This window comes from Bombina bombina, chromosome 4, assembly GCF_027579735.1.
Source record: "Bombina bombina isolate aBomBom1 chromosome 4, aBomBom1.pri, whole genome shotgun sequence".
NCBI classification, from domain to species: domain Eukaryota; kingdom Metazoa; phylum Chordata; class Amphibia; order Anura; family Bombinatoridae; genus Bombina; species Bombina bombina.
In genome coordinates, this window is record NC_069502.1 from 16,274,378 (window position 1) to 16,302,258 (window position 27,881).

At 43.6% G+C, this 27,881-nt stretch overlaps 1 protein-coding gene across 1 annotated transcript in view; it reads right to left on the minus strand.

Annotated features, from left to right (window-relative positions):
- Nucleotides 1-5,724: 5,724 nt before the first annotated feature.
- Nucleotides 5,725-27,881, minus strand: part of CGREF1 (cell growth regulator with EF-hand domain 1) — a 206,189-nt gene continuing 184,032 nt past the window's right edge. Inside the window, exon 7 of the mRNA XM_053709406.1 lies at nt 5,725-6,546. Coding sequence (XP_053565381.1) covers nt 6,091-6,546 — 456 coding nt within the window. The 3' untranslated portion in view covers nt 5,725-6,090. The remainder of the gene's footprint in view (nt 6,547-27,881) is intronic.

The following is a 27,881-nucleotide window of genomic DNA, read 5'->3' on the forward strand; positions in this document are numbered from 1 at the left end:
AACCGACTACCGAAGTGAATGGAGACGGATTATTCTAAGCTAAAGAGACAAACGTTAAAGGAACTGTTAGAAGCCAGGGGAAAGATAGCCAGCAGCAAACCCAAGGCTATATTAATTGCCGAGCTGATGGAGGGAGACAGAGCTCGCAGCGCTACGCCTCCAGCAGCCATGGAGGAGACCCTATACCAGAGGGAAATGAGGACCAGGCTGGAATTTTTACCCCAACCTTTACCACGGGACATGCTATCCGTGGTAATGGCAGATGTGCAGGAGTATGTGATGGCACACAGTCCGCGGAATGCATCCTCCCAAGCAGAATCCATTTCGGAAGCACTCAGCAACCCAGTAAGACCCAAAATCCCATACCATGCCTTTAAAATGTTTTGTGAGGAGAAGGATGAGATCGATGGGTATTTACAGGATTTTGAGAGACTGTGCGAGTTACATGATTTGGAGCAGTCCGTATGGGTGTCGGTGCTAGCAGGCAAGCTAGCCGGTAGGGCAGCGGAAGCGTATCGCGCTGTACCCAGGGAGGACAGCAAGGATTACGCTAAAGTGAAGAGAGCGATCTTGGAAAGATATGCCATTACCCCAGAGGCATACCGGCGCAAGCTTAGAGGCCTGCGCAAGCCAGAAAGAGATTCCCATGCAGAGTGGGCCCACAAGCTGGATCAAGCATCTCAGGGGTGGATACAGGCCAGCCAAGCTACCACCATGGAAGAATTGCAACAACTGATGCTGTTGGAGCAATTCTTTAACGGCTTGTCCCCAGAAGCCCAAGAATGGGTGAGAGATCGAAAACCCCTCACCTTAACCGAAGCAACCAGATTAGCAGACCAGCATTTTGATGCCAGGAGGTACCATGGACTACTGCCTAAGACATACGCTCGACCCACGGGACAACCCAGTCCTCTACAGCCTAACAACCCCACAGCGACACCTTTTCGCCCAGCCCCAGGGAATCCACCACCCCCCTCACGATACAACGGACGGGCGAATATACAATGCCACACCTGCAAGCAGTGGGGACATATGGCACGTGAGTGCACCCAAAATCATAGCAGACAAGCTTGGAACCAGGTCAGACAGAACCTGGCCCCAAGGGCGGCTGCTCACCATTACCAAATGGAGCCAGCCGCTCATGAGGTGTTGAGCACCCAAGCCGAGGAACCCCTGGGAATTCTGCATGAGGTGATGTCGGTCCGGGCCACCGATAACCGGCAACATCACCGCCAGCTGGTGACCGTAGAGGGGAAGGAGGTCCAGGGACTTCGGGATTTGGGAGCTACTTTAACCCTGATAGCTCCCCATTTGGTGCCGGATACAGCACACACTGGCGGATCCATGGCAGTACGAGTGGCAGGGGGAGCAGTATACCGATTGCCCACTGCTAAGATTCATTTGGATTGGGGTGCGGGGGAGGGCATGGTAGAGGTGGACTTGATGCAAAACCTACCAGCGGATGTTGTACTGGGGAATGACCTGGGTCAGATGACCTCTGCTTTTGTACCTCAGGCTCCACATCAGGAGGTCCACCCAGTAAACACCCGGCAGCAGGCACGCACCACGGCCCCACCAGCTCACAACGAGGCACAGGTAAGAGACCATGACACCCCCTTGACACGTATGACCTGGGATACCCCCACCCAATTGGAGGCAGAGGTGAAAGCTGACCCCACGCTTCAGGTATACCGGGATAAAGTGAACACCGATCAGGCTGGGTTAGAGGGGGAGCGGTACATCTGGGAGAAAGGGTTATTGTACCGCATAGCCGAACGGGGGGTAGGCGGAGCAGTCACCGTGACCACTAAGCAACTGGTAGTACCCCAGAAGTATAGGCAGGAGCTGCTCAGGATAGCTCATGACATTCCCCTGTCAGGCCACCTGGGAATGACACGCACCCGCTACAGATTGACCCACGCCTTTTTCTGGCCTGGGATCTCTAAAGATGTACGGCAATATTGCACCTCCTGTGACGTGTGCCAACGAGTAGGCAAACGAGGTGACCGCCATAAGGCTAAATAATGCCCATTACCCATTATTGAGGAACCCTTTAGCAGGGTAGCAGTAGATATCGTAGGGCCTCTACCCAAGCCCAGTCCCTCCGGGAAGAGGTACATTTTAACCGTAGTGGACTACGCCACTAGGTACCCCAAGGCCATTGCTCTCTCCAACATCCATGCAGAGACGGTAGCTGAAGCCTTAATAAAAATATTTTCCCGGGTAGGGTTCCCCCAGGAGATAATATCGGATAGGGGCACCCAGTTTACCGCAGAGGTGACCCAACAACTTTGGAGGGTATGTGGTATTAAACCCATAGTTAACTCAGCCTACCATCCCCAGTCCAATGGGTTATGTGAGAGATTTAATGGGACGCTAAAACAGATGCTCCGTACATTTGGCGAGACTCATAAGGACTGGGAGCGCTACCTACCCCATCTGCTTTTCGCATATAGGGAGGTACCCCAAGAGTCGACAGGTTTTTCCCCCTTCGAATTGCTATTTGGGAGAAGGGTGCGGGGGCCATTAAACCTCATTAGGGAGCATTGGGAGGGAGTAGCCCCTATGGTAACCCCATTGTATCTTACGTGCTGGAGTTCAGGGACCGACTGGAGGCATTGACCCAGGCTGTACGCACCAACCTCCAGACGGCTCAACAACGCCAGCGCCGCTGGTACAATAGGGGAGCCAGGGACCGCAGCTTTCAAGTGGGGCAGAAAGTTTTAATTTTAAAACCTGTACGCACAGACAAGCTGCAGGCCGTCTGGCAAGGCCCATACCAGGTAGTAGAGCAGCGATGCGACACTACCTATGTGATTGGCCCCTGCTCAGGGGTAGGGAAGCGACGCATGCTTCATGTGAACATGCTCAAACACTACCATGAGTGGATAGAGGACGTGGCGGCAATATGCGCCTCGGCCTCTGAGGATCAGGAGAATCTGCCTCTACCTGACCTATTAGAATCAGAGGACCAGATAGAGCCCTCCAAGGGCGTTCAGCTGGGGGAGCGGCTAAGCCCTTCGGAGCGTGCCCAGGTACAGGAGTTGATCGTAGCTAAAGGGGCTATCTTCTCCCATTTACCTGGGTACACTCCGCTGGCCACTCACCGAGTTGAAACCCCAGGACAGCTACCTATGCGGCAGACCCCGTATCGTGTCCCTGAAGCAGTCAAGGCACATATGAAGGCAGAAATCGATGAGATGTTGCAACTAGGGGTTATTGAACCTTCAGACAGCCCCTGGGCATCGCCGGTAGTGTTGGTACCCAAGAAAGACGGCACCACACGCTTCTGCATCGACTACCGGAGGCTAAATGACAAAACAGTGTCTGATGCCTATCCAATGCCCCGGATAGACGAGTTGCTAGATAAAATGGCTAGGGGGCAGTATCTTACGACCATAGTTTTATGCAATGGATACTGGCAAATTCCGCTAGCCGATGACGCCATCCCCAAGTCGGCGTTTGTCACCCCGTTTGGCCTGTACCAATTTCGGGTCATGCCTTTCGGGATGAAGAACGCTCCAGCGACCTTTCAAAGGATGGTAGATCGGCTACTGGACGGGTTCCAGGAGTATGCCTGTGCATACCTGGACGATATTGCCATATATAGCAAGAACTGGGCAGAACACCTACAGCATATAGGAGCGGTTATTGACCGTATAGGGGAGGCAGGGCTGACCCCGAAACCTAGTAAGTGCCATATCGGGATGGCAGAGGTGCAGTATTTAGGTCACCGGGTGGGGAGCGGGCACCAGAAACCCAAACCGGCCAAAATTGAAGCTGTTGCCAAGTGGCCCACCCCTAGGACCAAGACCCAAGTACTGGCATTTCTAGGTACGGCGGGGTACTACAAAAAGTTCGTGCCCAATTATAGTGCCCTAGCCAAAGCCCTGACTGACTTGACACGTAAGAACCTTCCCCGACAGGTTACTTTGGCCCCAGAGTGTGAGCAGGCATTCCAACAACTAAAGACTGCTCTAACTAATGCGCCTGTACTTGCTGCACCTGATCCAACTAAAAGATTTCTTGTTCACACAGACGCTTCGATGTTTGGAGTGGGGGCAGTGCTGAGCCAAGTTGGAGCAGATGGCAGAGAACACCCCGTAGCTTACTTGAGCCGAAAGTTGTTGCCCCGTGAAGTAAGCTACGCCGCCATCGAAAAAGAATGCCTGGCCGTGGTGTGGGCCCTCAAAAAGTTGCAGCCGTACCTGTATAGACAACCTTTTTCCTTACTCACAGATCACAACCCGTTGGTGTGGCTGAACCGTGTGGCCGAGGACAATGCCAGGCTGCTGCGCTGGAGTTTGGCGCTGCAGCCCTTCGACTTTACAATCCATTACCGCCCAGGGAAACAAAACGGTAACGCCGACGGATTATCCAGACAAACTGAACTTGAAATGTGATCTGTGAGTACTTCCCCGGACATCCCCAAGCCGATCCGTTGGGATCAGACTGTGTATGCCGGCTTGGTTCTGGGGGAGCATTGTGGCAAACCTAGCCACTTCTGGACTATAATGTAAGAAAGGTTGTCTATAGGCTGTATTGTGTGCTATGTATATGTGACAGACCCTTCGGTCAGAACTGAAAGAGTTAACTTTGTTCAGCTTTCAGAAGCTATTTTCTAAATACAAGGTTGCTGGCATCAGCTATTGTGTGCTATAATTAAGTTTAGTGATAAACATTCCCATTGTCTAATCATCTCCAGAGTCAGACTGCTAGTTGATAAGATGGACTGCATTGTTATCTGCTTAAGTAATGTAATTCTATTGTGGCATGTAAAAGGGCGTTTGCTCTCTATCTAATGTACAATATTCTTTCAACCCCCAGCTGAGGTCAGACCTGCATAAATACTAGGCATATAGCCTTTAATAAATGTCATTCTGTTTTAAACCTGAAAACTGGCTGGGTTGTGAGTTGTTGACTCCCAAACTGTGTTTCGTCCGGTTATTGGGAGTATTGGGATATTGCCTTACTTTTCAGCGCTGACTGTGGATTTACCGGTTATACCCGCGGAGATCGTAGATTTTAATATTGCCCTCCGCTACAATAAACACATATATACACATGCAAACTACCTCCCCCTCTCATGACCATACCCCTTCTTTCTCCCCCCTCCCATGCCTTTTCTTTCTCGCACCTCCTCTCTGTCCCTTTTCTCTCCCCCCCTCCCCAAGCACCCTCTTCACTCTAACCTTATTGCTAATTCTGGTGTGCAGCGGCAATGCACTTTAAGTAGAGGGCAGCAATATGACAACGCGTCCTATCCCCTGCTTCCATCACTGATTGGCTACTGTGCGCTGGAAAGTCCTGCAATGAAGCCTGGAAACAAGAGCCAGGATCTGGCAAGGGCCTCTCAAAGGGAAGGACGCTAATCACAGGGGTGCTGTGCACATGCCTGTGGTTGTATTGATGATTTCCCTGTCTTCTGAACTTCACTTATCTACAGACCATTCTCCTGGATTTCCCCTGTATTTGTTGAAAGATCAGACTGTTTACTGGTAATCTTATTAGTGTCACCAAGGTCACTACACTCAACTAAGATAATAACACCACACCCGGGTCGGGACATAACCAAATTAGCATAAATGAGCTCAGGTCAAATACATTGCATTTGGGGGATAATCTCATTAGGTTGGTTATGCCACACTGCCCTCGGGGTATCTCGTTAAAGCAAGAGGAGCTCTGCAAAAAAAATACAGCAACATGAATTTACCACATCAATGCTTTAAATCTGCCATTTTGTTTCTTTATTATCCAAATCAATACACCGCACCCCCATGCCTTCATTATCTTCATTTCAATTCTGTTTTTAGCCCCCGGTTCTAGTTACATCAGATTGTCATCATGCAATACCTGAAGCCACATTAGTCAAAACACCAGTAGCCTTGTCACGTGCAGGAGACACTGATGCAAACTAATATGGGTTTTTATTAAGTTTCAGGTCCAGCTTTGTTTCTCTTTTTCTGTTGATTTGCTCAGGTCTCACAGCTCTAGTCTTACAGAGACGCTAACAGGAGAGGCTTAAGTCTATCCTGGACTGTTACTGGCTATTGAGAACTGGTCTATTAGTACCTAGAAGAAAAGAAAAGTCTACATCTGGTCCAAAATCACATCTGCTACATCAATGTCTTCTTCCTCTTCTTCTTGCTCATTTGTCCCTGCGTCATTCTGATGGTCAGTCTCATCACTCATATCATCAGTTTCCTGTCCAGGAACTTTCCGGCTTATCTCATGTAATTCCTCTGTATCATTACCAGGAGAATCATTAGCTACTCCAGATTCTAAAGCTTCTGCATCAGGAAGTCCATGACCTCCAGCAACAGGTTCCTCTTTTGTTTTATCATTTGTCTCCACAATCCCTGAGTTTAGTTTTATATGAACTCCATCAGGGGGTGGCACAACTACATGCAGATTGTCATGAGACTGCTCCTTTACAAGCAGAATAGATGATTCATAAACCGATGCTGTCACCATCTCATGGGCACTGAGTAGTCCATCCCTGTCAAGGTCTTGTTTCTCCAGAACTTCGTCTACCAGGGGAATGACCTAGATAAAGAGTGTGATCTATGAGGTATTAAAATAGAAACAAGGATGTATACTCCACATTTACTTAATTCCTTTACTCTTTTCAGTCTATTTCATATCCTCACCCTGTATGTGATTTACTTTTCCATCCTCCCTCACTCACTGTGTCATCTCACACCATCATAGCACATTTATTTATTACATGTTATTTACTATCTCTGAGCAATGTGGCCGTAGCTGTACGTTTATAAATGTGCGCTACTTTAGTATTCCTGACTGTAATAAATTTACCAGCTTGTGTTCCTATCTACCATCTATATCTCAGCGGGACTTATTGCAAGTCACATCAATGCCACATACTGTTTGAGTTATCTCTGCACTCTGGTACCAGTAAGCTGTTATTACATTCTGACATAACTACATATGTTTATAACCCAAGATCAGGATTCCTGACAACTGATCACTCCTAAAGAATACAACTTATAAAGTGCAAACACGCTAATAAAGGACAGCGTGCCAATAAAATGCAAACACAATCAATGAAGGACAAACTAATAAATCACAAATACCAATAAACACAAAGATGTCATTAATGGATAAACTCCCCAATAAAACACAAACACAATGAAACTGAATCCAATAAAACACAAAACCGATAAAACACAAAACCGATAAAAAACATAATTTATGTAAGAACTTACCTGATAAATTCATTTCATTATGACAAGAGTCCACGAGCTTGTTAATGATGGGATACACATTCCTACCAGGAGGAGGCAAAGTTTCCCAAACCTCAAATGCCTATAATTACACCTCCCACCTCCGTAAGCTCCATTTTAGTACCAGGTTTGCATTGAAATAATTTCCGCTTTACGTGCGGTCACTCTTTCCGTGTAGGTGGGAGTTAGCTTTGTGTTAACACTTCCACCCGATGCCAGATTTCTAAAACATTAATAGGTTACTATGGTAACCCGACCTTACACTACACTCGATCACATATAAGGCAACGCATACAAATTACCCGTCGCTCGCTGTTAAAATAAAATCAAACACCCAACGCATGTGCAATATCTACCTCTTAACCGCAACCCCCCACCGTAATAACTAATGTACTAACCCCTAATCCGCCAACCCCCATATCGCAAAGTTTCTATCAAACACCTAGATTATGAGTTTTGCGTTTGTGTTTTAATGCTAAAAAATGGCAATTTCAGTGTTATAAAGATAAAAGAAGACAGATGCGCCACATGGCCCAATATTGTTTGGTCCAAAGATATATGTACAGATGTATGTGGATTAAACTCACATTTATCAAAGCACCTCAGTTAGTGCTGTGGAGGCAGTCTGGGATCTCTACTAGTCACCCAGGGGACCAAACTCCGGCAGTAGTATGTTGTCTGTATCAAATGACAAGAGAGACAGGGTGCCTATATGGCCTAGTATTGTCTAAACAACAATTGCAGATTGATAAGATAAGATGGTACTCACAATAGTTGTAGCATCTCCTTTGATGCTATAGGAGCAGAGTGGGATCAATGTGGTCACCCACCAGACTTAACCAAAGGCTCACTGGATACAGATGAGGGTAATACCACCAATCGTCAGGATTACCAGGATGAAAAGTGTCCTCCCATCAGAGGGATAGCAAACCAGCAAACAATGAATAGCAAGTGTTCCAGATATATTTAAAAAGTTTTATTAAAATCATAAAACAAGGCAACGCGTTTCTCAGCTCTAGGCTGTTTCATCAGGCTTCATGAAAACATTTGAGAACACTTGCTATATATACACTTTAGAACTAATTAGTCTAAAACAAAATCACATGGTGGTGGGAGGAGTCCAAGATGTAATTAGAATACTATTGGCCCATTTTGTTATAAACAATAACACACCCATTGGCAGATGTATGAGTAAATATATAGACCTACTTCATAAAGTAAAATCACAATATTTAAAATTGGAGTTGTCATATCACTTGATAACACTTTGTACATAAAGATCAGTTATAATCAATCTAGATCATCCTAAACTAACTCAAATAATATATAGGATACTCTGATAACTTTCATGTATTGTTTGATATTGTTTAACAGTCAGCATGATATTATTTAACATCAGTAGTCTAAAACAGTTCATCATCAAATAAAATAAAGTAGTAGTGACCTTAAATAATGCGGGGCTATATTAAACCATCACTTCTAAAAATATAAAAAGCCTCTATGGCGTGCAAGTGCAGCCCCCCAAGTATAAACCAACATTGATAGTCGATACAAATTATTATTTCATTTGGATGGACTAATAATGACTAACCTCATTAGATCAGACAGTTCTGAGTGGTGTAGCGTTCACTTACAGCATGATCCAATTTGTTACATTGATACTAAAGAGTTGGCGTGTGTGCGTGTATATTGCGCATGTCTTAGGAAATCGTGTCTATCGGATCAGAATCTCTACAATTGTTAGCATATGCTATAAGACTTGGAAGAATACCAATTGTAGATTAAATGTTGTCAAATAATATATTATAGAGTGTTCAAACTCAATTATTTCTATATTTACTAGGATCTAAGTTGTTCTAATATGTCCGATACTAAATGTGGGTGTGAGGTTTGTTGAGTTTGAACACTCTATAATATATTATTTGACAACATTTAATCTACAATTGGTATTCTTCCAAGTCTTATAGCATATGCTAACAATTGTAGAGATTCTGATCCGATAGACACGATTTCCTAAGACATGCGCAATATACACGCACACACGCCAACTCTTTAGTATCAATGTAACAAATTGGATCATGCTGTAAGTGAATGCTACACCACTCAGAACTGTCTGATCTAATGAGGTTAGTCATTATTAGTCCATCCAAATGAAATAATAATAATTTGTATCGACTATCAATGTTGGTTTATACTTGGGGGGTCTGCACTTGCACGCCATAGAGGCTTTTTATATTTTTAGAAGTGATGGTTTAATATAGCCCCGCATTATTTAAGGTCACTACTACTTTATTTTATTTGATGATGAACTGTTTTAGACTACTGATGTTAAATAATATCATGCTGACTGTTAAACAATATCAAACAATACATGAAAGTTATCAGAGTATCCTATATATTATTTGAGTTAGTTTAGGATGATCTAGATTGATTATAACTGATCTTTATGTACAAAGTGTTATCAAGAGATATGACAACTCCAATTTTAAATATTGTGATTTTACTTTATGAAGTAGGTCTATATATTTACTCATATATCTGCCAATGGGTGTGTTATTGTTTATAACAAAATGGGCCAATAGTATTCTAATTACATCTTGGACTCCTCCCACCACCATGTGATTTTGTTTTAGACTAATTAGTTCTAAAGTGTATATATAGCAAGTGTTCTCAAATGTTTTCATGAAGCCTGATGAAACAGCCTAGAGCTGAGAAACGCGTTGCCTTGTTTTATGATTTTAATAAAACTTTTTAAATATATCTGGAACACTTGCTATTCATTGTTTGCTGGTTTGCTATCCCTCTGATGGGAGGACACTTTTCATCCTGGTAATCCTGACGATTGGTGGTATTACCCTCATCTGTATCCAGTGAGCCTTTGGTTAAGTCTGGTGGGTGACCACATTGATCCCACTCTGCTCCTATAGCATCAAAGGAGATGCTACAACTATTGTGAGTACCATCTTATCTTATCAATCTGCAATTGTTGTTTAGACAATACGAGGCCATATAGGCACCCTGTCTCTCTTGTCATTTGATACAGACAACATACTACTGCCGGAGTTTGGTCCCCTGGGTGACTAGTAGAGATCCCAGACTGCCTCCACAGCACTAACTGAGGTGCTTTGATAAATGTGAGTTTAATCCACATACATCTGTACATATATCTTTGGACCAAACAATATTGGGCCATGTGGCGCATTTGTCTTCTTTTATCTTTGTAGATTGCTGCTTTGGATCCCGGCCTAGGATCTTTACAGATAGCTGCCTTGATCTTCACTTCAAATACTCTCAGTACATAATATCAAGAGACTATATATTTACCTTAACACCAATCATGTTCATATTATACTGAGTTGTTTGTTTGCTGTTTTTTATTTACTCAGGTTATATCACCTGCCCACTTTTAATATTGTATACTAACATTTTTCTCTTAGGAGGTTGTAGGTCATATATGTGAATCTCCCACTTGGTATATTTAGCACTTGTTGTATCATCTATCTCATTGTGAGGCTCAATCACATATTACCTAGCCCAATAAGGGTGTAGAGGATTGAGTAAAGTCATCTCTCATATAGTCCTATCTCCACTAGGGCGCCCCCTATATTTTGTACAATTTCAGTGTTAAAACAACAACACAGCCAATATATCTGTACTGCAAGCCTTTTAGCCTGTTAGGCAACGTCAGTTCCGCACTCAAAAAAATTACGTTTTGTGTGGGATTTCCATAGCGCTGCCATTACAAGTTTTGCGGTGAGGCTAAAATGCTTGTGTTACAGCTTATACAGACACGATCCGTACCGCAATCTGAGATCTTGTCATTTGAATTTTAAGTTATTGGGTTGTTAGGTTCAGGGGTTAATAGGTTTATTTAGTGGTAGTGATGTGGGAGGCCAGAGGTTTAGGGGTTAATAACTTTATTTAGTGGCGGCTATGTCGGGGGAGCAGCGGAATAGGGGTTAATATCTTTATTATAGTGTGGGCGATGTTGGGGTGTGGGGGAATAGGGGTTAATATCATTAGTATAGTGGCGGCGATGTCGGGAGCGGTAGATTAGGGGTTAATAAGTTTATGTAGGTGTTGGGGGCAGCAGATTAGGGGTGTTTAGACTTGGGGTTTATGTTAGGGTGTTGCGGAGCTTTTCATTCCTCGATCGCAGGTGTTAGTTTTTTCCCCAACACTTTCTCCCCATTGATGTCTATGGGGAAAGCATGCACGAGCACGTCAAAGCAGCACTTGTATTTTGTGCGGTATGGAGCTCATTGCTACTATATTGCGCACACAAGGCGGCTTTTACAAAACTCGTAATGGCAGCGCTATGGAGGGTAAACTTTTTTGCGTTTGTTTCGCACTCTCTATAGTGCAAAACTTGTAATCTAGGTGAAAGTTATTAACCTCTAAGCTGCCATGCCCTTACAAAGCAATCTAGCTATTTAAACTATTAACCCCTAATCTGCCATGCCCCACAACGCATATAACTAATCACTAAGACCCCTAACCTAACATCCCCTTCATTAACCCCCATTACATTCATTTAAAAAAATCCTAAATTACAATAAAAATCCTAACATTAATTTAAAAATTAAACCTAAGATTAAATTAGAATAATTAAATCTAAAATTACAAAAAATAAAAAAGACTAAAATTACAGAAAAAAATAAACCAAATTATCCAAAATAAAAAATTTAAACCTAATCCCTATAAAAAAATAAATAAATACCCTAATCTAAACTAAATTACCAATAGCCCTTAAAAGGGCCTTTTGTAGGGCATTGCCCTAAGTTTAACAGCTCTTTTACCTTAAAAAAATACTAAGTCCCCTCTCCAACTGTAAACCCCCCACCCACCAAACCCCCAAAATAAAAAGAACCTAACACTAAAAAATCCTAAACTACCCATTGCCCCTAAAGGGGCATTTGTATGGGCATTGCTCTTAAAAGGGCATTTTGCTCTTTTTCAGTGCCCAAAATCCCTAATCTAAAAAATAAACAAAAAACATAAAATAAACCTAACTCTAAGCCCCAAATAGGTACTCACCATTCTTGTAGTCCGGCGGAGAAGGTCCTCTTCCAAGCGGCGGTGAAGTCTTCTTGGAGCCGGCAACATCTTCCATCTTCATCCATCTTCATCCAGGACCAAGCTGGCGCGGAGCGGAGATGACCAGGAATGCAAGGTACGCGTTTGAAAATGGCGTCACTTGCATTCCTATTGGATGATTTGGACCTTAAAATTCAAATCAGCCAATAGGATGAGAGCTACTGAAATCCTATTGGCTGATTAGAACAGCCAAGAGCCTCCGACAGTGTATTGTACTTTATACAAAAAAAGTCAAAACAACAAAAAAATGGGTGGGCCTCATGGACTCTCGCCACCATGAAAGAAATTAATTTATCAGGAAGTTCTTACATAAAATAAAAACTGCTATTTCCGCTGAGAAATTAAATTAAAAAAAATAATTATGTTTTTTTAATTTTAAAGAAACTTAAGTCATAGGCACTAAAATCAAACTGAGACAGCTGCCTGAAGAACCTTTTGTCAGGGTGCCAGGAATCAGACTGACACAAGAAGTGCAAAAATAATCACACCTTTATTAATAGCAAAAAATAATAAAAAGTCCACAAGTCAAATAACAAGCCAGGAATCAAAACCAGAGCTGGTAGTCAGACGAGCCGAGTCAGGAGCCAAAGCGAATAGTCAGACGAGCCGGAATCAGAAACATGGAAAACAGCAGAGTCAGGAACAAGCCAGGGATCAGGAACCAGGGAGGACGTCAGACAGCCAGGTAATACACAGAAACTCTCACAAACAGGTCTGAGACAACGCAAAGGCAAAGCATACTGAACAGAGGCCCTTTAAATAATAAGTGATGACATCACAATTCTGAGACTGCATCCTGTCTCACATGGATGATGCACACCAGTCTGGCCATAAAAGGAAGTGCAGGAATTGAGCAGCATCCCCCACAATGCACCATAGTCAGGAAGAGAGGTGAGTAAAATGGCTGCCAGCAGCACATGACAAACACAACAGGGAAAAACCCCTGACACCTTTCTACCAAAAGCTGCTTCCAAAAAAGCAAAAACATAAAAATGGTAACATTTATTAAAGGTATGCAGAGAAGACCAAGTGGCTGCTTTGCAGATTTGATCAACTGAAGCTTCATTCTTGAAAGCCCAAGAAGTGGCAACCGATCTTGTAGAATGAGCTGTAATTCTCTGAGGTGGAGATGCCCTGCCTCCAAATATGCTTTGTGAATCAGAAGTTTCAACCAAGATGCCAAAGAAATGGCAGAAGCTTTTTGACCTTTTCTAGAACTGGAACAAATAACAAACGGCTAGATTACGAGTTGTGCGATTTCTCCCGTTAAGAGATCCTAACGCCCGCTGGTATTACGAGTCTTGCAGGTACAGGTGTACCGCTCACTTTTTTGGCCAGACTTGGAGATACCGCAAATCCACTTACGTAAATTGCGTATCCTCTTTTTTCTATGGGACTTGCATAGCGCCGGTATTACGAGTCTGACCAAAAGTGAGCGGTAGACTGTTACGGTTGCCTCCAGGCTGGCTGGAAGTTGGACCGTAGAAAAGGATGCTCCTAGCGCTCACCAAAGGAGCAGCAGCACCGTAGTCACTCTATAACTACTGCGTAGCCACCATCAGTAATGCAGACTATATGAACCACCGCTGCTGGGCTGGTATCTTGCCGTCTGCTCTGCGCCCTGGACCTACGACTAGGCTCCAGTAGGCGAACCTCTTCCTTCTGTAGCAATCCCTGTAGCTAAGGGAGTATGAAAAACATAGCAATCCCTGTAGTGATTATAAGCTGTATCCTACAAACATGAGTCAAAGCTTCAAGTTAGAGGGTCAACATAGGTCTGAAGTGCTGGAGCACACAGCCTGCTTTTTATTCAGGTTACATGCAAACAGGACACTCTCAGGGGGAGGCATAAAATCCCCCATCACACATTTGATATTAGATAGAGAGACACTCCCTTTGACAGGCCACAACATTACTTCAGCAGATAACATTACACACAATAAAACAATGCAGTCCACCTTATCACTACTAGAAGTCTGATTAGACAATGGGAAAGTTGATCACTAAACCTAATTAGAGCTAATCCCAGCAGACTTGTATTTAGAATAGGTTTCTTGAAGCTGAACAAAATTTAACTCTTAATGGCACACAATGAAACTGAACCAAGTGGGAGAAAGCCAGGGACAAGTCATTTCACAGGTCTGGGGACATAGTCTTAAAGGGGGCATTGTTCACCAAAGTCACAATATGTCCCCAGACGGTTCCCAAAGGGCCACACACACCCAACAAAAGTTAATATACTCTCAGGGGCACAATCTTCCAGGGGCCATAGTCATGTGGAAGGAGGCTGGCAAATAGGCTTCTCCAAAATCCAGGGAAGCAGGGCAATTTTCCATTTAAAGGGCCAGTTACAAACAGCAGTTTGTAACATATCTCCCCTTTTGGAGGGAGACTAACCAGGCACCTGACCTTCTGCCGGTCAGTGCCTAAGTTAGTCTCGCAACCCACCCACAAATAATCGTTAGCAGCAAAGTAGCCCCCCCACAATACGTAGTACTGGCCTGTAAGTTCCAGGTTGTAGGATGAAAGTGTAGCATCCTCGACCTTCCTGGCGCAGCTGGGCAAATAGCTGATGGTACTTGGGGGGCAGAGGCCAGTGGCACTCTGCCCTGGTGCCAGCGCTTCTGCTGGGGTGAGGGGTTTGCAGGCCAGTTCTGTAACAAGGACAAGGTCTGTAGGGCAGAGGCCAGCAGCGCTCTGTCCTGATGCCAGCTCTTCTGCTGGGGGAATTGGGGCATAGTCCTGCCTGGTGGCAAAGGGAACGTGGGGGTCAGTGGGGGTTAACATCTCCACTGTTAACCCTGGGCCCAAGTTAGGAGTTAGCTGGGGAGGGGGAGATTGGCTTACCTCCTCCTCCTGATACTCCGGCGGCCGTTGGGAAGGGAGGTCGATGATCTCCGCTTCCTGTGGAACATGCTGCGGCTGGGGAGAGAGACCGGTTGTCTCCTCTCCCTGGAAGGCACACTCCGGCTGGGGAGGGAGGTCGATGCTCTCCCCTCCCTGTAGCTGGGTCTGTCACTGGGGATCTGGGCCGCCTGCCCAGCATCCCTGTAGGGCCGGTAGAGAGACTGCGGTCCCATCTCCACCTGCCTGCTGGGGGTCCTCCCAGGACCAGTCTATGAGGCCTGCTGCCTCGGGTATCTCTAGTTGGGGTTGGGGAAGGAGACCGGTTGTCTCTTCCCTCTGCACAGTATACTGCCGCTGGGGAGGGAGGTCGCTGCTCTCCTCTCCCTGTGGAACATGCTGCGGCTGGGGAGAGAGACCAGGTGTCCATACCCTCAAACTCCACAGTTGGCGCTCAAAGGCTCGTGCCGCTTCGTTCTCAGTAGCCAATTCCCGGATGAGGCGACTGACTACCTCCTGTGCAGGGTCTGGACCATATCGGACTAGCCGCCTCTTTACCTCTGGAACGAAATCAGCGCCCTCATAGCGACGGATCAGGTTGAGGTGCTCTTCACAGGGTTCTGACCAGTGTCTTGTCAGCTCCATGCTGCTGTAGGTAGGGACGCTGCGCAGTGGCTAGCGTTGCCTTCAATTACTCTCCTACGATACCAGTGCTGTTGTGGTGCTGCTCCTTGCGCTAGGACGCTATCCCACCGCTGCCGCCAAATGTTACGGTTGCCTCCAGGCTGGCTGGAAGTTGGACCGTAGAAAAGGATGCTCCTAGCGCTCACCAAAGGAGCAGCAGCACCGTAGTCACTCTATAACTACTGCATAGCCACCATCAGTAATGCAGACTATATGAACCACCGCTGCTGGGCTGGTATCTTGCCGTCTGCTCTGCGCCCTGGACCTACGACTAGGCTCCAGTAGGCGAACCTCTTCCTTCTGTAGCAATCCCTGTAGCTAAGGGAGTATGAAAAACATAGCAATCCCTGTAGTGATTATAAGCTGTATCCTACAAACATGAGTCAAAGCTTCAAGTTAGAGGGTCAACATAGGTCTGAAGTGCTGGAGCACACAGCCTGCTTTTTATTCAGGTTACATGCAAACAGGACACTCTCAGGGGGAGGCATAAAATCCCCCATCACACATTTGATATTAGATAGAGAGACACTCCCTTTGACAGGCCACAACATTACTTCAGCAGATAACATTACACACAATAAAACAATGCAGTCCACCTTATCAATACTAGAAGTCTGATTAGACAATGGGAAAGTTTTATCACTAAACCTAATTAGAGCTAATCCCAGCAGACTTGTATTTAGAATAGGTTTCTTGAAGCTGAACAAAATTTAACTCTTAATGGCACACAATGAAACTGAACCAAGTGGGAGAAAGCCAGGGACAAGTCATTTCACAGGTCTGGGGACATAGTCTTAAAGGGGGCATTGTTCACCAAAGTCACAATATGTCCCCAGACGGTTCCCAAAGGGCCACACACACCCAACAAAAGTTAATATACTCTCAGGGGCACAATCTTCCAGGGGCCATAGTCATGTGGAAGGAGGCTGGCAAATAGACTTCTCCAAAATCCAGGGAAGCAGGGCAATTTTCCATTTAAAGGGCCAGTTACAAACAGCAGTTTGTAACATAGACCCTCTCCTGTCAAGACTGGTACCGCATTTTAAAGTCAGTAGTTAAGCGTTTTACACTACAACGCCGTAGCATAAAACCCTTAACTAAAGTGCTAAAAAGTACACTAACACCCATAAACTACCTATTAACCCCAAAACCGAGGCCCTCCAGCATCGCAAACACTAAAAAAAAAATTTTTAACCCCTAATCTGCCAAACCGGACATCGCTGCCACTATAATAAATATATTAACCCCTAAACCACCGCACTCCCCCCTCGCAAACATTAGTTAAATATTATTAACCCCTAATCTGCCGTCCCCAAACATCGCCGACACCTACCTACATTTATTAACCTCTAATCTGCTGCCCACAACGTCGCCGCCACTATACTAAAGTTATTAACCCATAAATCTAAGTCTAACCCTAACACCCCATAACTTAAATATAATTACAATAAATCTATTGTAACTTAGCTTAGGGTTTATTTTACAGGTAACTTTGTATTTATTTTAGCTAGGTAGTTATTAAATAGTTAATAACTATTTAGTAACTATTCTACCTAGTTAAAATAAATAAATCCTAAGCTAGATACAATGTAACCATTAGTTATATTGTAGCTAGCTTAGGGTTTATTTTATAGGTAAGTATTTAGTTTTAAATAGGAATTATTTAGTTAATGATAGGAATTTTTATTTAGATTTCTTTTAATTATATTTAAGTTACAGGGTGTTAGGGTTAGATTTAGGTTTAGGGGTTAATACATTTAGTGTAGTGGTGGATTAGGGGTTAATAAGTGTAGGTATGTGGCGGCGACATTGGGGGCAGCAGAATAGGGGTTAATAAATATAATGACACTGCTCTTTCCTGGATTCACTCCTATCTTTCTCACAGGTCTTTTTCTGTGTCACTTGCCGGCGACTCCTCCTCTCCTATGCCTCTGTCTGTTGTAGTACCTCAAGGATCTGTTCTGGGTCCTCTACTCTTCTCCATCTATACTTCTTCGCTAGGTAAACTTATCAACAGTTATGTTTTCAAATATCACCTCTATGCTGATGACACCCAGATCTACCTTTCCACCCCTGCTCTCTCTCCCTCTGTCCTCTCTCATGTCAGCAACTGCTTATCTGGTATTTCTTCCTGGATGGCCTCTCACCACCTAAAGATTAACATGTCCAAGACTGAGCTCCTTCTTATCCCCCCCTCAAGCTCTACGCCGACTTCTGACTTCTCTATCCCTGTTGACGGCATCACCATTTCCCCATCGCCCCAAGTCCGCTGCCTCGGAGTCACACTTGACTCAAACTTATCCTTCATCCCCCATATCCAATTGCTTTCTACATCCTGCCGCAATCATCTACGCAATATTTCTAAAATTCGCCCTTTTCTGAGCGCTGACACCACAAAGCAAATAATCCACTCCCTTGTTATCTCCCGACTTGACTACTGCAACAACCTACTCGCTGGACTTCCTCTTTCCCGCATCTCCCCCCTTCAATCCATCCTAAATGCCTCTGCCAGGCTGATCCACCTTTCCCGTCGAACTGTATCTGCTGCACCTCTCTATGAGTCCCTTCATTGGCTCCCCATTCACAGCAGAATTAAATTAAAAATTCTCACCCTTACATACAAAACTCTCACCAACGCCGCTCCCCTCTACCTATCCTCTCTAATACACAAGTATTCTCCAGCCCATCCACTAAGATACAACAATGACCTGCTCCTTGCATCTGCAACTATCACCTCCTCTCATGCTAGACTGCAGGACTTCTGTCGTGCAGCACCTACCCTCTGGAACACTCTCCCTCGTGCTGTCAGGCTTTGCCCTAATCTTTCTTCCTTTAAATGCTCCCTGAAGACTTTTCTGTTCAGGGAAGCCTACCACCCAACTCAATAATAAATTAATTTCACTTACCTAATATTTCCCTCATCTAACTCTGCATTAACATCTTTCTCAATCTTGCAGTCCTCACCTCCTGTTTCCCAACCTCCTACCCTTCTAGATTGTAAGTTCCCACGGGAATAGGGCCCTCAATCCCTCCTGTATGTGTTTGTAAATTTTGTCCTGTATCTTACAAGTCTTGTATTGTTTTATTTAAATGAATTGTATCCATGGACAGCGCTGCGGAATATGTTGGCGCTTAATAAATAAAGTATAATAATAATAATAATAAATGTAGGGTTCAGCGATGTTGAGGGCAGCAGATTAGGGGTTCATAAGTATAATGTAGGTGGCGGCGGTATCCGGAGCAGCAGATTAGGGGTTAATAAGTATAAGATTAGGGGTGTTTAGACTCGGAGTTCATGTTAGGGTGTTAGGTGTAGACATAAAATGTATTTCCCCATAGGAATCAATGGGGCTGCGTTAAGGAGCTTTACGCTGCTTTTTTGCAGGTGTTAGACTTCTTTTCTCTTGTTAAGTGTATCCAGTCCACGGATCATCCATTACTTATGGGATATTAACTCCTCCCCAACAGGAAGTGCAAGAGGATTCACCCAGCAGAGCTGCTATATAGCTCCTCCCCTAACTGCCATTACCAGTCATTCTCTTGCACCCAACGAATAGATAGGATGTGTGAGAGGACTGTGGTGATTATACTTAGTTTCATACCTTCAATCAAAAGTTTGTTATTTTATAATAGCACCGGAGTGTGTTATTCCTTCTCTGGTAGAATTTGAAGAAGAATCTACCTGAGTTTTTCTATGATTTTAGCCGGAGTAGTTAAGATCATATTGCTGTTTCTCGGCCATCTGAGGAGAGGTAAACTTCAGATCAGGGGACAGCGGGCAGATTAATCTGCAAAGAGGTATGTAGCAGCTTATTATTTTCTGACAATGGAATTGATGAGAAAATTCTGCCATACCGATATAATGTAAACTCAGCCTTAAATGCAGTAGCAGCAACTGGTATCAGGCTGTCATGTATGTATATTTTACACTTCAGTATTCTGGGGAATGGCACTTCACTGGAATTATACTGTATGCATAAAACTTTAGCCTAATTTGCAGGGACTAGCAACAGGCTTTTTAATAACACTCAATTTATTAATGTTAAACGTTTTTTGCTGGCATGTAAAATCGTTTAATTTTCTGAGGTACTGGGTGAAAAAATGTTTTGGGCACTATTTTTTTTTCCACTTGGCAGTCGTTTTATTTAATTTATGACAGTTTACTGATCTCTCTCACTGTTATGTGTGAGGGGGAGGGACCTTTTTTGGTGCTTTTGCTACGCATCAAAAAATTCAGTCAGAAGTTTATTGTCTTCCCTGCATGATCCGGTTCATCTCTACAGAACTCAGGGGTCTTCAAAACTTGTTTTGAGGGAGGTAATCACTCACAGCAGAGCTGTGAGATTGTAGTTGACTGTGATAAAAAAACGTTTATTTCTGTATTTTTTTTTTTTTTCTGCTATCAGGGTTAGTTATCCTTTGCTAATGGGAGCAATCCTTTGCTAAAATTGTGTTTTTTACAAAGATTTGATGCTATAACTTTTCAGTTTATTAATTTTCAACTGTCATAACTTTTTCTGTGCTTCTTATAGGCACAGTACGTTTTCATATTATAGTAAATTACTTGAAAAGTATTTCCAAGTTGTTAGTTTATTTGCTAGTGTGTTAAACATGTCTGATTCAGAGGAAGATATCTGTGCTATATGTGCTAAAGCCAAAGTGGAGCCCAATAGAAATTTATGTACTAACTGTATTGATGCTACTTTAAATAAAAGTCAATCTGTACAAATTGAACATATTTCACCAAACAACGAGGGGAGAGTTATGCCGACTAACTCGCCTCACGTGTCAGTACCTGCATCTCCCGCTTGGGAGGTGCGTGATATTGTAGCGCCGAGTACATCTGGGCGGCCATTACAAATCACATTACAGGATATGGCTACTGTTATGACTGAAGTTTTTGGCTAAATTACCAGAACTAAGAGGTAAGCGTGATCACTCTGGGGTGAGAACAGAGTGCGCTGATAATTTTAGGGCCATGTCAGACACTGCGTCACAATTTGCAGAACATGAGGACGGAGAGCTTCATTCTGTGGGTGACGGTTCTGATCCAAACAAACTGGATTCAGATATTTCAAATTTTAAATTTAAGCTGGAAAACCTCCGTGTATTACTAGGGGAGGTGTTAGCGGCTCTGAATGATTGTAACACAGTTGCAATACCAGAGAAAATGTGTAGGTTGGATAAATATTTTGCGGTACCGGCGAGTACTGACGTTTTTCCTATACCTAAGAGACTTACTGAAATTGTTACTAAGGAGTGGGATAGACCCGGTGTGCCGTTCTCACCCCCTCCGATATTTAGAAAGATGTTTCCAATAGACGCCACCACACGGGACTTATGGCAAACGGTCCCTAAGGTGGAGGGAGCAGTTTCTACTTTAGCTAAGCGTACCACTATCCCGGTGGAGGATAGCTGTGCCTTTTCAGATCCAATGGATAAAAAGTTAGAGGGTTACCTTAAGAAAATGTTTGTTCAACAAGGTTTTATATTGCAACCTCTTGCATGCATTGCGCCTGTCACGGCTGCAGCAGCATTTTGGTTTGAGTCTCTGGAAGAGACACTTGAATCAGCTCCATTAGATGAGATTACACACAAGCTTAAAGCCCTTAAGTTAGCTAACTCATTTATTTCAGATGCCGTAGTACATTTAACTAAACTTACGGCTAAGAATTCCGGATTCGCCATTCAGGCACGCAGAGCACTGTGGCTAAAATCCTGGTCAGCTGACGTTACTTCTAAATCTAAATTGCTTAATATACCTTTCAAAGGGCAGACCTTATTCGGGCCCGGGTTGAAAGAAATTATCGCTGACATTACAGGAGGTAAAGGCCATGCCCTGCCTCAAGACAGAGCCAAACCTAAGGCTAGACAGTCTAATTTTCGTTCCTTTCGTAATTTCAAAGCAGGAGCAGCATCAACTTCCTCTGCACCAAAACAGGAAGGAGCTGTTGCTCGCTACAAACAAGGCTGGAGACCTAACCAGTCCTGGAACAAGGGCAAGCAGGCCAGGAAACCTGCTGCTGCCCCTAAGACAGCATGAATCGAGGGCCCCCGATCCGGGAACGGATCTAGTGGGGGGCAGACTTTCTCTCTTCGCCCAGGCTTGGGCAAGAGATGTCCAGGATCCCTGGGCGTTAGAGATCATATCTCAGGGATACCTTCTAGACTTCAAATTCTCTCCCCCAAGAGGGAGATTTCATCTGTCAAGGTTGTCAACAAACCAAATAAAGAAAGAGGCGTTTCTACGCTGCGTACAAGATCTTTTATTAATGGGAGTGATCCATCCGGTTCCGCGGTCGGAACAAGGACAAGGGTTTTACTCAAATCTGTTTGTGGTTCCCAAAAAAGAGGGAACTTTCAGGCTAATCTTGGATTTAAAGATCCTAAACAAATTCCTAAGAGTTCCATCGTTCAAAATGGAAACTATTCGGACAATTTTACCCATGATCCAAAAGGGTCAGTACATAACCACAGTGGATTTAAAGGATGCTTACCTTCACATACCGATTCACAAAGATCATTACCGGTATCTAAGGTTTGCCTTTCTAGACAGGCATTACCAGTTTGTAGCTCTTCCATTCGGATTGGCTACGGCTCCGAGAATCTTCACAAAGGTTCTGTGTGCTCTTCTGGCGGTACTAAGACCGCGAGGAATTGCGGTAGCTCCGTACCTAGACGACATTCTGATACAAGCTTCAAGCTTTCAAACTGCCAAGTCTCATACAGAGTTAGTACTGGCATTTCTAAGGTCGCATGGATGGAAGGTGAACGAAAAGAAGAGTTCTCTCTTTCCACTCACAAGAGTTCCCTTCTTGGGGACTCTTATAGATTCTGTAGAAATGAAGATTTACCTGACAGAAGACAGGTTAACAAAGCTTCAAAATGCATGCCGTGTCCTTCATTCCATTCAACACCCGTCAGTAGCTCAATGCATGGAGGTGATCGGCTTAATGGTAGCAGCAATGGACATAGTACCCTTTGCACGTCTACATCTCAGACCGCTGCAATTGTGCATGCTAAGTCAGTGGAATGGGGATTACTCAGACTTGTCCCCTACTCTGAATCTGGATCAAGAGACCAGAAATTCTCTTCTATGGTGGCTTTCTCGGCCACATCTGTCCAGGGGGATGCCATTCAGCAGGCCGGACTGGACAATTGTAACAACAGACGCCAGCCTACTAGGTTGGGGCGCTGTCTGGAATTCTCTGAAGGCTCAGGGACAATGGAATCAGGAGGAGAGTCTCCTACCAATAAACATTCTGGAATTGAGAGCAGTTCTCAATGCCCTTCTGGCTTGGCCCCAGTTAACAACTCGGGGGTTCATCAGGTTTCAGTCGGACAAGATCACGACTGTAGCTTACATCAACCATCAGGGAGGGACAAGAAGCTCCCTAGCAATGATGGAAGTATCAAAGATAATTCGCTGGGCAGAGTCTCACTCTTGCCACCTGTCAGCAATCCACATCCCGGGAGTGGAGAACTGGGAGGCGGATTTCTTAAGTCGTCAGACTTTTCATCCGGGGGAGTGGGAACTTCATCCGGAGGTCTTTGCCCAAATACTTCGACGTTGGGGCAAACCAGAGATAGATCTCATGGCGTCTCGACAGAACGCCAAGCTTCCTCGTTACGGGTCCAGATCCAGGGATCCGGGAGCGGTTCTGATAGATGCTTTGACAGCACCTTGGACCTTCGGGATGGCTTATGTGTTTCCACCCTTCCCGATGCTTCCTCGATTGATTGCCAGAATCAAACAGGAGAGAGCATCAGTGATTCTAATAACGCCTGCATGGCCACGCAGGACTTGGTATGCAGATCTAGTGGACATGTCATCCTGTCCACCTTGGTCGCTACCTCTGAAACAGGACCTTCTGATCCAGGGTCCCTTCAAACATCAAAATCTAATTTCTCTGAAGCTGACTGCTTGGAAATTGAACGCTTGATTTTATCAAAACGTGGTTTTTCTGAGTCAGTTATTGATACCTTAATACAGGCTAGGAAGCCTGTTACCAGACAGATTTACCATAAGATATGGCGCAAATACTTATATTGGTGCGAATCCAAGAGTTACTCATGGAGTAAGGTTAGGATTCCGAGGATATTGTCTTTTCTACAAGAAGGTTTAGAAAAGGGTTTATCCGCTTGTTCCTTAAAGGGACAGATTTCAGCTCTGTCCATTCTTTTACACAAACGTCTGTCAGAAGTTCCGGACGTTCAAGCTTTTTGTCAGGCTTTAGCTAGGATCAAGCCTGTGTTTAAAACTGTTGCTCCACCATGGAGTTTGAACTTAGTTCTTAATGTTTTACAGGGGGTTCCGTTTGAACCCCTTCATTCCATTGATATCAAGTTGTTATCTTGGAAAGTTCTGTTTTTAATGGCGATTTCCTCGGCTCGAAGAGTCTCTGAGTTATCTGCCTTACATTGTGATTCTCCTTATCTGATTTTTCATTCAGACAAGGTAGTTCTGCGTACTAAACCTGGGTTCCTACCTAAGGTGGTCACTAACAGGAATATCAATCAAGAGATTGTGGTTACATCTTTGTGTCCTAATCCTTCTTCGAAAAAGGAACGTCTGCTACACAATCTAGATGTAGTCCGTGCCCTGAAATTTTATCTACAGGCAACTAAGGATTTTCGACAAACGTCTTCCCTGTTTGTCGTTTATTCTGGTCAGAGGAGAGGTCAAAAAGCTTCGGCTACCTCTCTCTCCTTTTGGCTTCGTAGCATAATACGGTTAGCCTATGAGACTGCTGGACAGCAGCCTCCTGAAAGAATTACAGCACATTCTACTAGAGCTGTGGCTTCCACTTGGGCCTTTAAGAATGAGGCTTCTGTTGAACAGATTTGCAAGGCTGCAACTTGGTCTTCTCTTCATACTTTTTCCAAATTTTACAAATTTGACACTTTTGCTTCTTCGGAGGCTGTTTTTGGGAGAAAGGTTCTTCAGGCAGTGGTTCCTTCCGTATAAAGAGCCTGCCTGTCCCTCCCGTCATCCGTGTACTTTAGCTTTGGTATTGGTATCCCATAAGTAATGGATGATCCGTGGACTGGATACACTTAACAAGAGAAAACATAATTTATGCTTACCTGATAAATTTATTTCTCTTGTAGTGTATCCAGTCCACGGCCCGCCCTGTCACTTTAAGGCAGGTAATTTTTCCATTAAACTACAGTCACCACTGTACCCTATGGTTTTCCTTTCTCTGCATGTTTTCGGTCGAATGACTGGTAATGGCAGTTAGGGGAGGAGCTATATAGCAGCTCTGCTGGGTGAATCCTCTTGCACTTCCTGTTGGGGAGGAGTTAATATCCCATAAGTAATGGATGATCCGTGGACTGGATACACTACAAGAGAAATAAATTTATCAGGTAAGCATAAATTATGTTTTTCAGCCGGCTCTCCCCATTGATTCCTATGGGGAAATCGTGCACAAGCACGTTACACCAGCTCACCGCTAACGTAAGCAGCGCTGGTATTGGAGTGCGGTAATGAGCAAAATTTTGCTCAACGCTCACTTCTTGTCTGGTTTGTAAAAACTCGTAATACCAGCGCTGTCTGTAAGTGAGCGGTGAGGGAAAACTGCTCGTTAGCACCGCATAGCCTCTAACGCAACACTCGTAATCTAGCCGATTCAGACTAGAAGTCTGTCTAAAGTCCTTAGTAGCATCTACATAGTATTTAAAAGCTCTAACAACATCTAAAGAGTAATATTTTACAATAGAATTCTTAGGATTAGGACATAAGGAAGGAAAAATAATTTCCCTATTAATGTTGTTAGAATTCACAACTCTACGCAAATATTTGAAAGAAGTCCGTAAAACCGCTTTATCTTGATGGAAACTCAGATAAGAAGACTCACAAGACAGAGCAGACAACTCAAACTCTTCTAGCAGAAGAGATAGGCAAAAGAAATAACACTTTCCAAGAAAGTAGTTTAATATCTAAATATTGTATAGGCTCATAAGGCGGAGCCTGCAAAGTCTTTAATACCAAATTAAGACTCCAAGGAGGAGAGAAAAACAGTGAATATCAGGAAGCTTAGCAGTCTTTCTGTGAAATAAAACAGAAAGAGCAGAGATTTGTTATTTTAAGGTATTGGCAGAAAAACCTTTATCCAAACCATACTGAAGAACCTGGAGAATCCTAGGAATCTGAAAGGAATGCCAGGAATAATCATGTAATGAACACCATGAATTACGAGCCTGATTAATAGTGTTAATCACGGAGTCAGAGAAACCTCTATAATGGAGAACTCAACGTTCAATTTCCATACCATCAAATTTAGAGATTTGAGATCTGGTTGGAAAAATGGGCCCTGAGACAGGAGGTCTGGTCTTAGAGGAAGAGTCCAAGGCTGGCAACTGGACCTTCAGAAAAGGTACGCATACCAAATCCTGTGAGGTCATGCTGGTGCTATCAGAAACACATAAGATTGTTCCATTATGATCTTTGAGATCAATCTTGGAAATAAAACCAGAGGGGCAAACATGTAAGCAGGCTAGTAAGATCAGGGAACTGCTACATTATCCATCTTTTTCGCCTGAGGATCCCTGCACCTGGAAAGGAACCTGGGAAGTCTCTTGTTCAGATGAGAGGCCATCAGATCTATCTCTGGAGAGCCCCACATCTGTACAATTCAATAGAATACATCTGAGTGGAGAGACAACTCCCCCAGGTGTAGAGATTTTATTACAAGCACAGACTTCATATTTTGCTAACTCTTTCTTTTACTATTAATGCAGCCTTTAAAAGTATAATGACAGAAAGATAATAAATACAAATAAAAGTTGAAATAACACAGGGTAGTTACACATTTTTAAAAATCAGACAGTAAAACCAGAATAATACAATAGAGACTGGCAAATCAGAATAAAGCATACCACAATAAACTGACCAATACAAAACACAACATCCTCTTTCTTTTGCTGCTGTTGCGGAGATAAATATAAGTATAGCGCAATGGACTTATTTAGCAGTCTTTAGATTATTTATTTCGTTTTCATTTCATTGTATTTTATATTGTTTCTCTCCTTATAATTTCTTTATTATCTTCCTAATATACAGCTAAATTATGAGTTTTGCGTTATGAGTGAAAAAGCCTCAGAACTCTGCTTTTTCACTACCGTTGGTATTACGAGTTTTGCAGGTATATCTGTACCGCACACTTTTTTTGGCCGTCACACAACATAACTACTGCAGCTTTCCAAAAGTCCTTTTTCAATGGGACTTCCATAGCGCCGGTATTGCCTGGGAGGCCAAAAAGTGAGCGGTACAGCCTATACCGTCAAGATCCATACCGTAAACTGAAAGTCAGTAGTTATGGGTTTTATGCTACAAAGCCGTAACATAAAACTCATAACTAAAGTGCTAAAAAGTACACTAACACCCATAAACTACCTATTAACCCCTAAACCAAGGCTCTCCCGCATCGCAAATACTAAAATAAAATTATTAACCCCTAATCTGCTGCTCCGGACATCGCCGCCACTATACTAAAGTTATTAACCCCTAAACCTAACCCTAAATCTAACCCTAACGTAACCCTAACACCCCTAACCTTAATATAATTTAAATAAATCTAAATAAAAATTACTATCATTAACTAAATAATACCTATTTAAAATGAAATACTTACCTGTAAAATAAAACCTAAGCTCCCTTACACTAAAACCTAACATTACACTACAATTAAATAAATGACATTAATTAAATACAATTATCTAAATTACAAAAAAATTATAAATTCAAAATTACAAAAAAACCACTAAATTACACAAAATAAAAATGAAATTATCAAATATTTAAACTAATTAACCTAATCTAAAAGCCCTATCAAAATAAAAAAAGCCCCCCAAAATAAAAAAAAACCCTAGCCTAAACTAAACTGGCAATAGTCCTTAAAGGGGCCTTTTGCGGGGCATTGCCCCAAAGAATTCAGCTCTTTTACCTGTAAAAAAAAAAATACAAACAACCCAACCAACAGTAAAACCCATCACCCACACAACCAACCC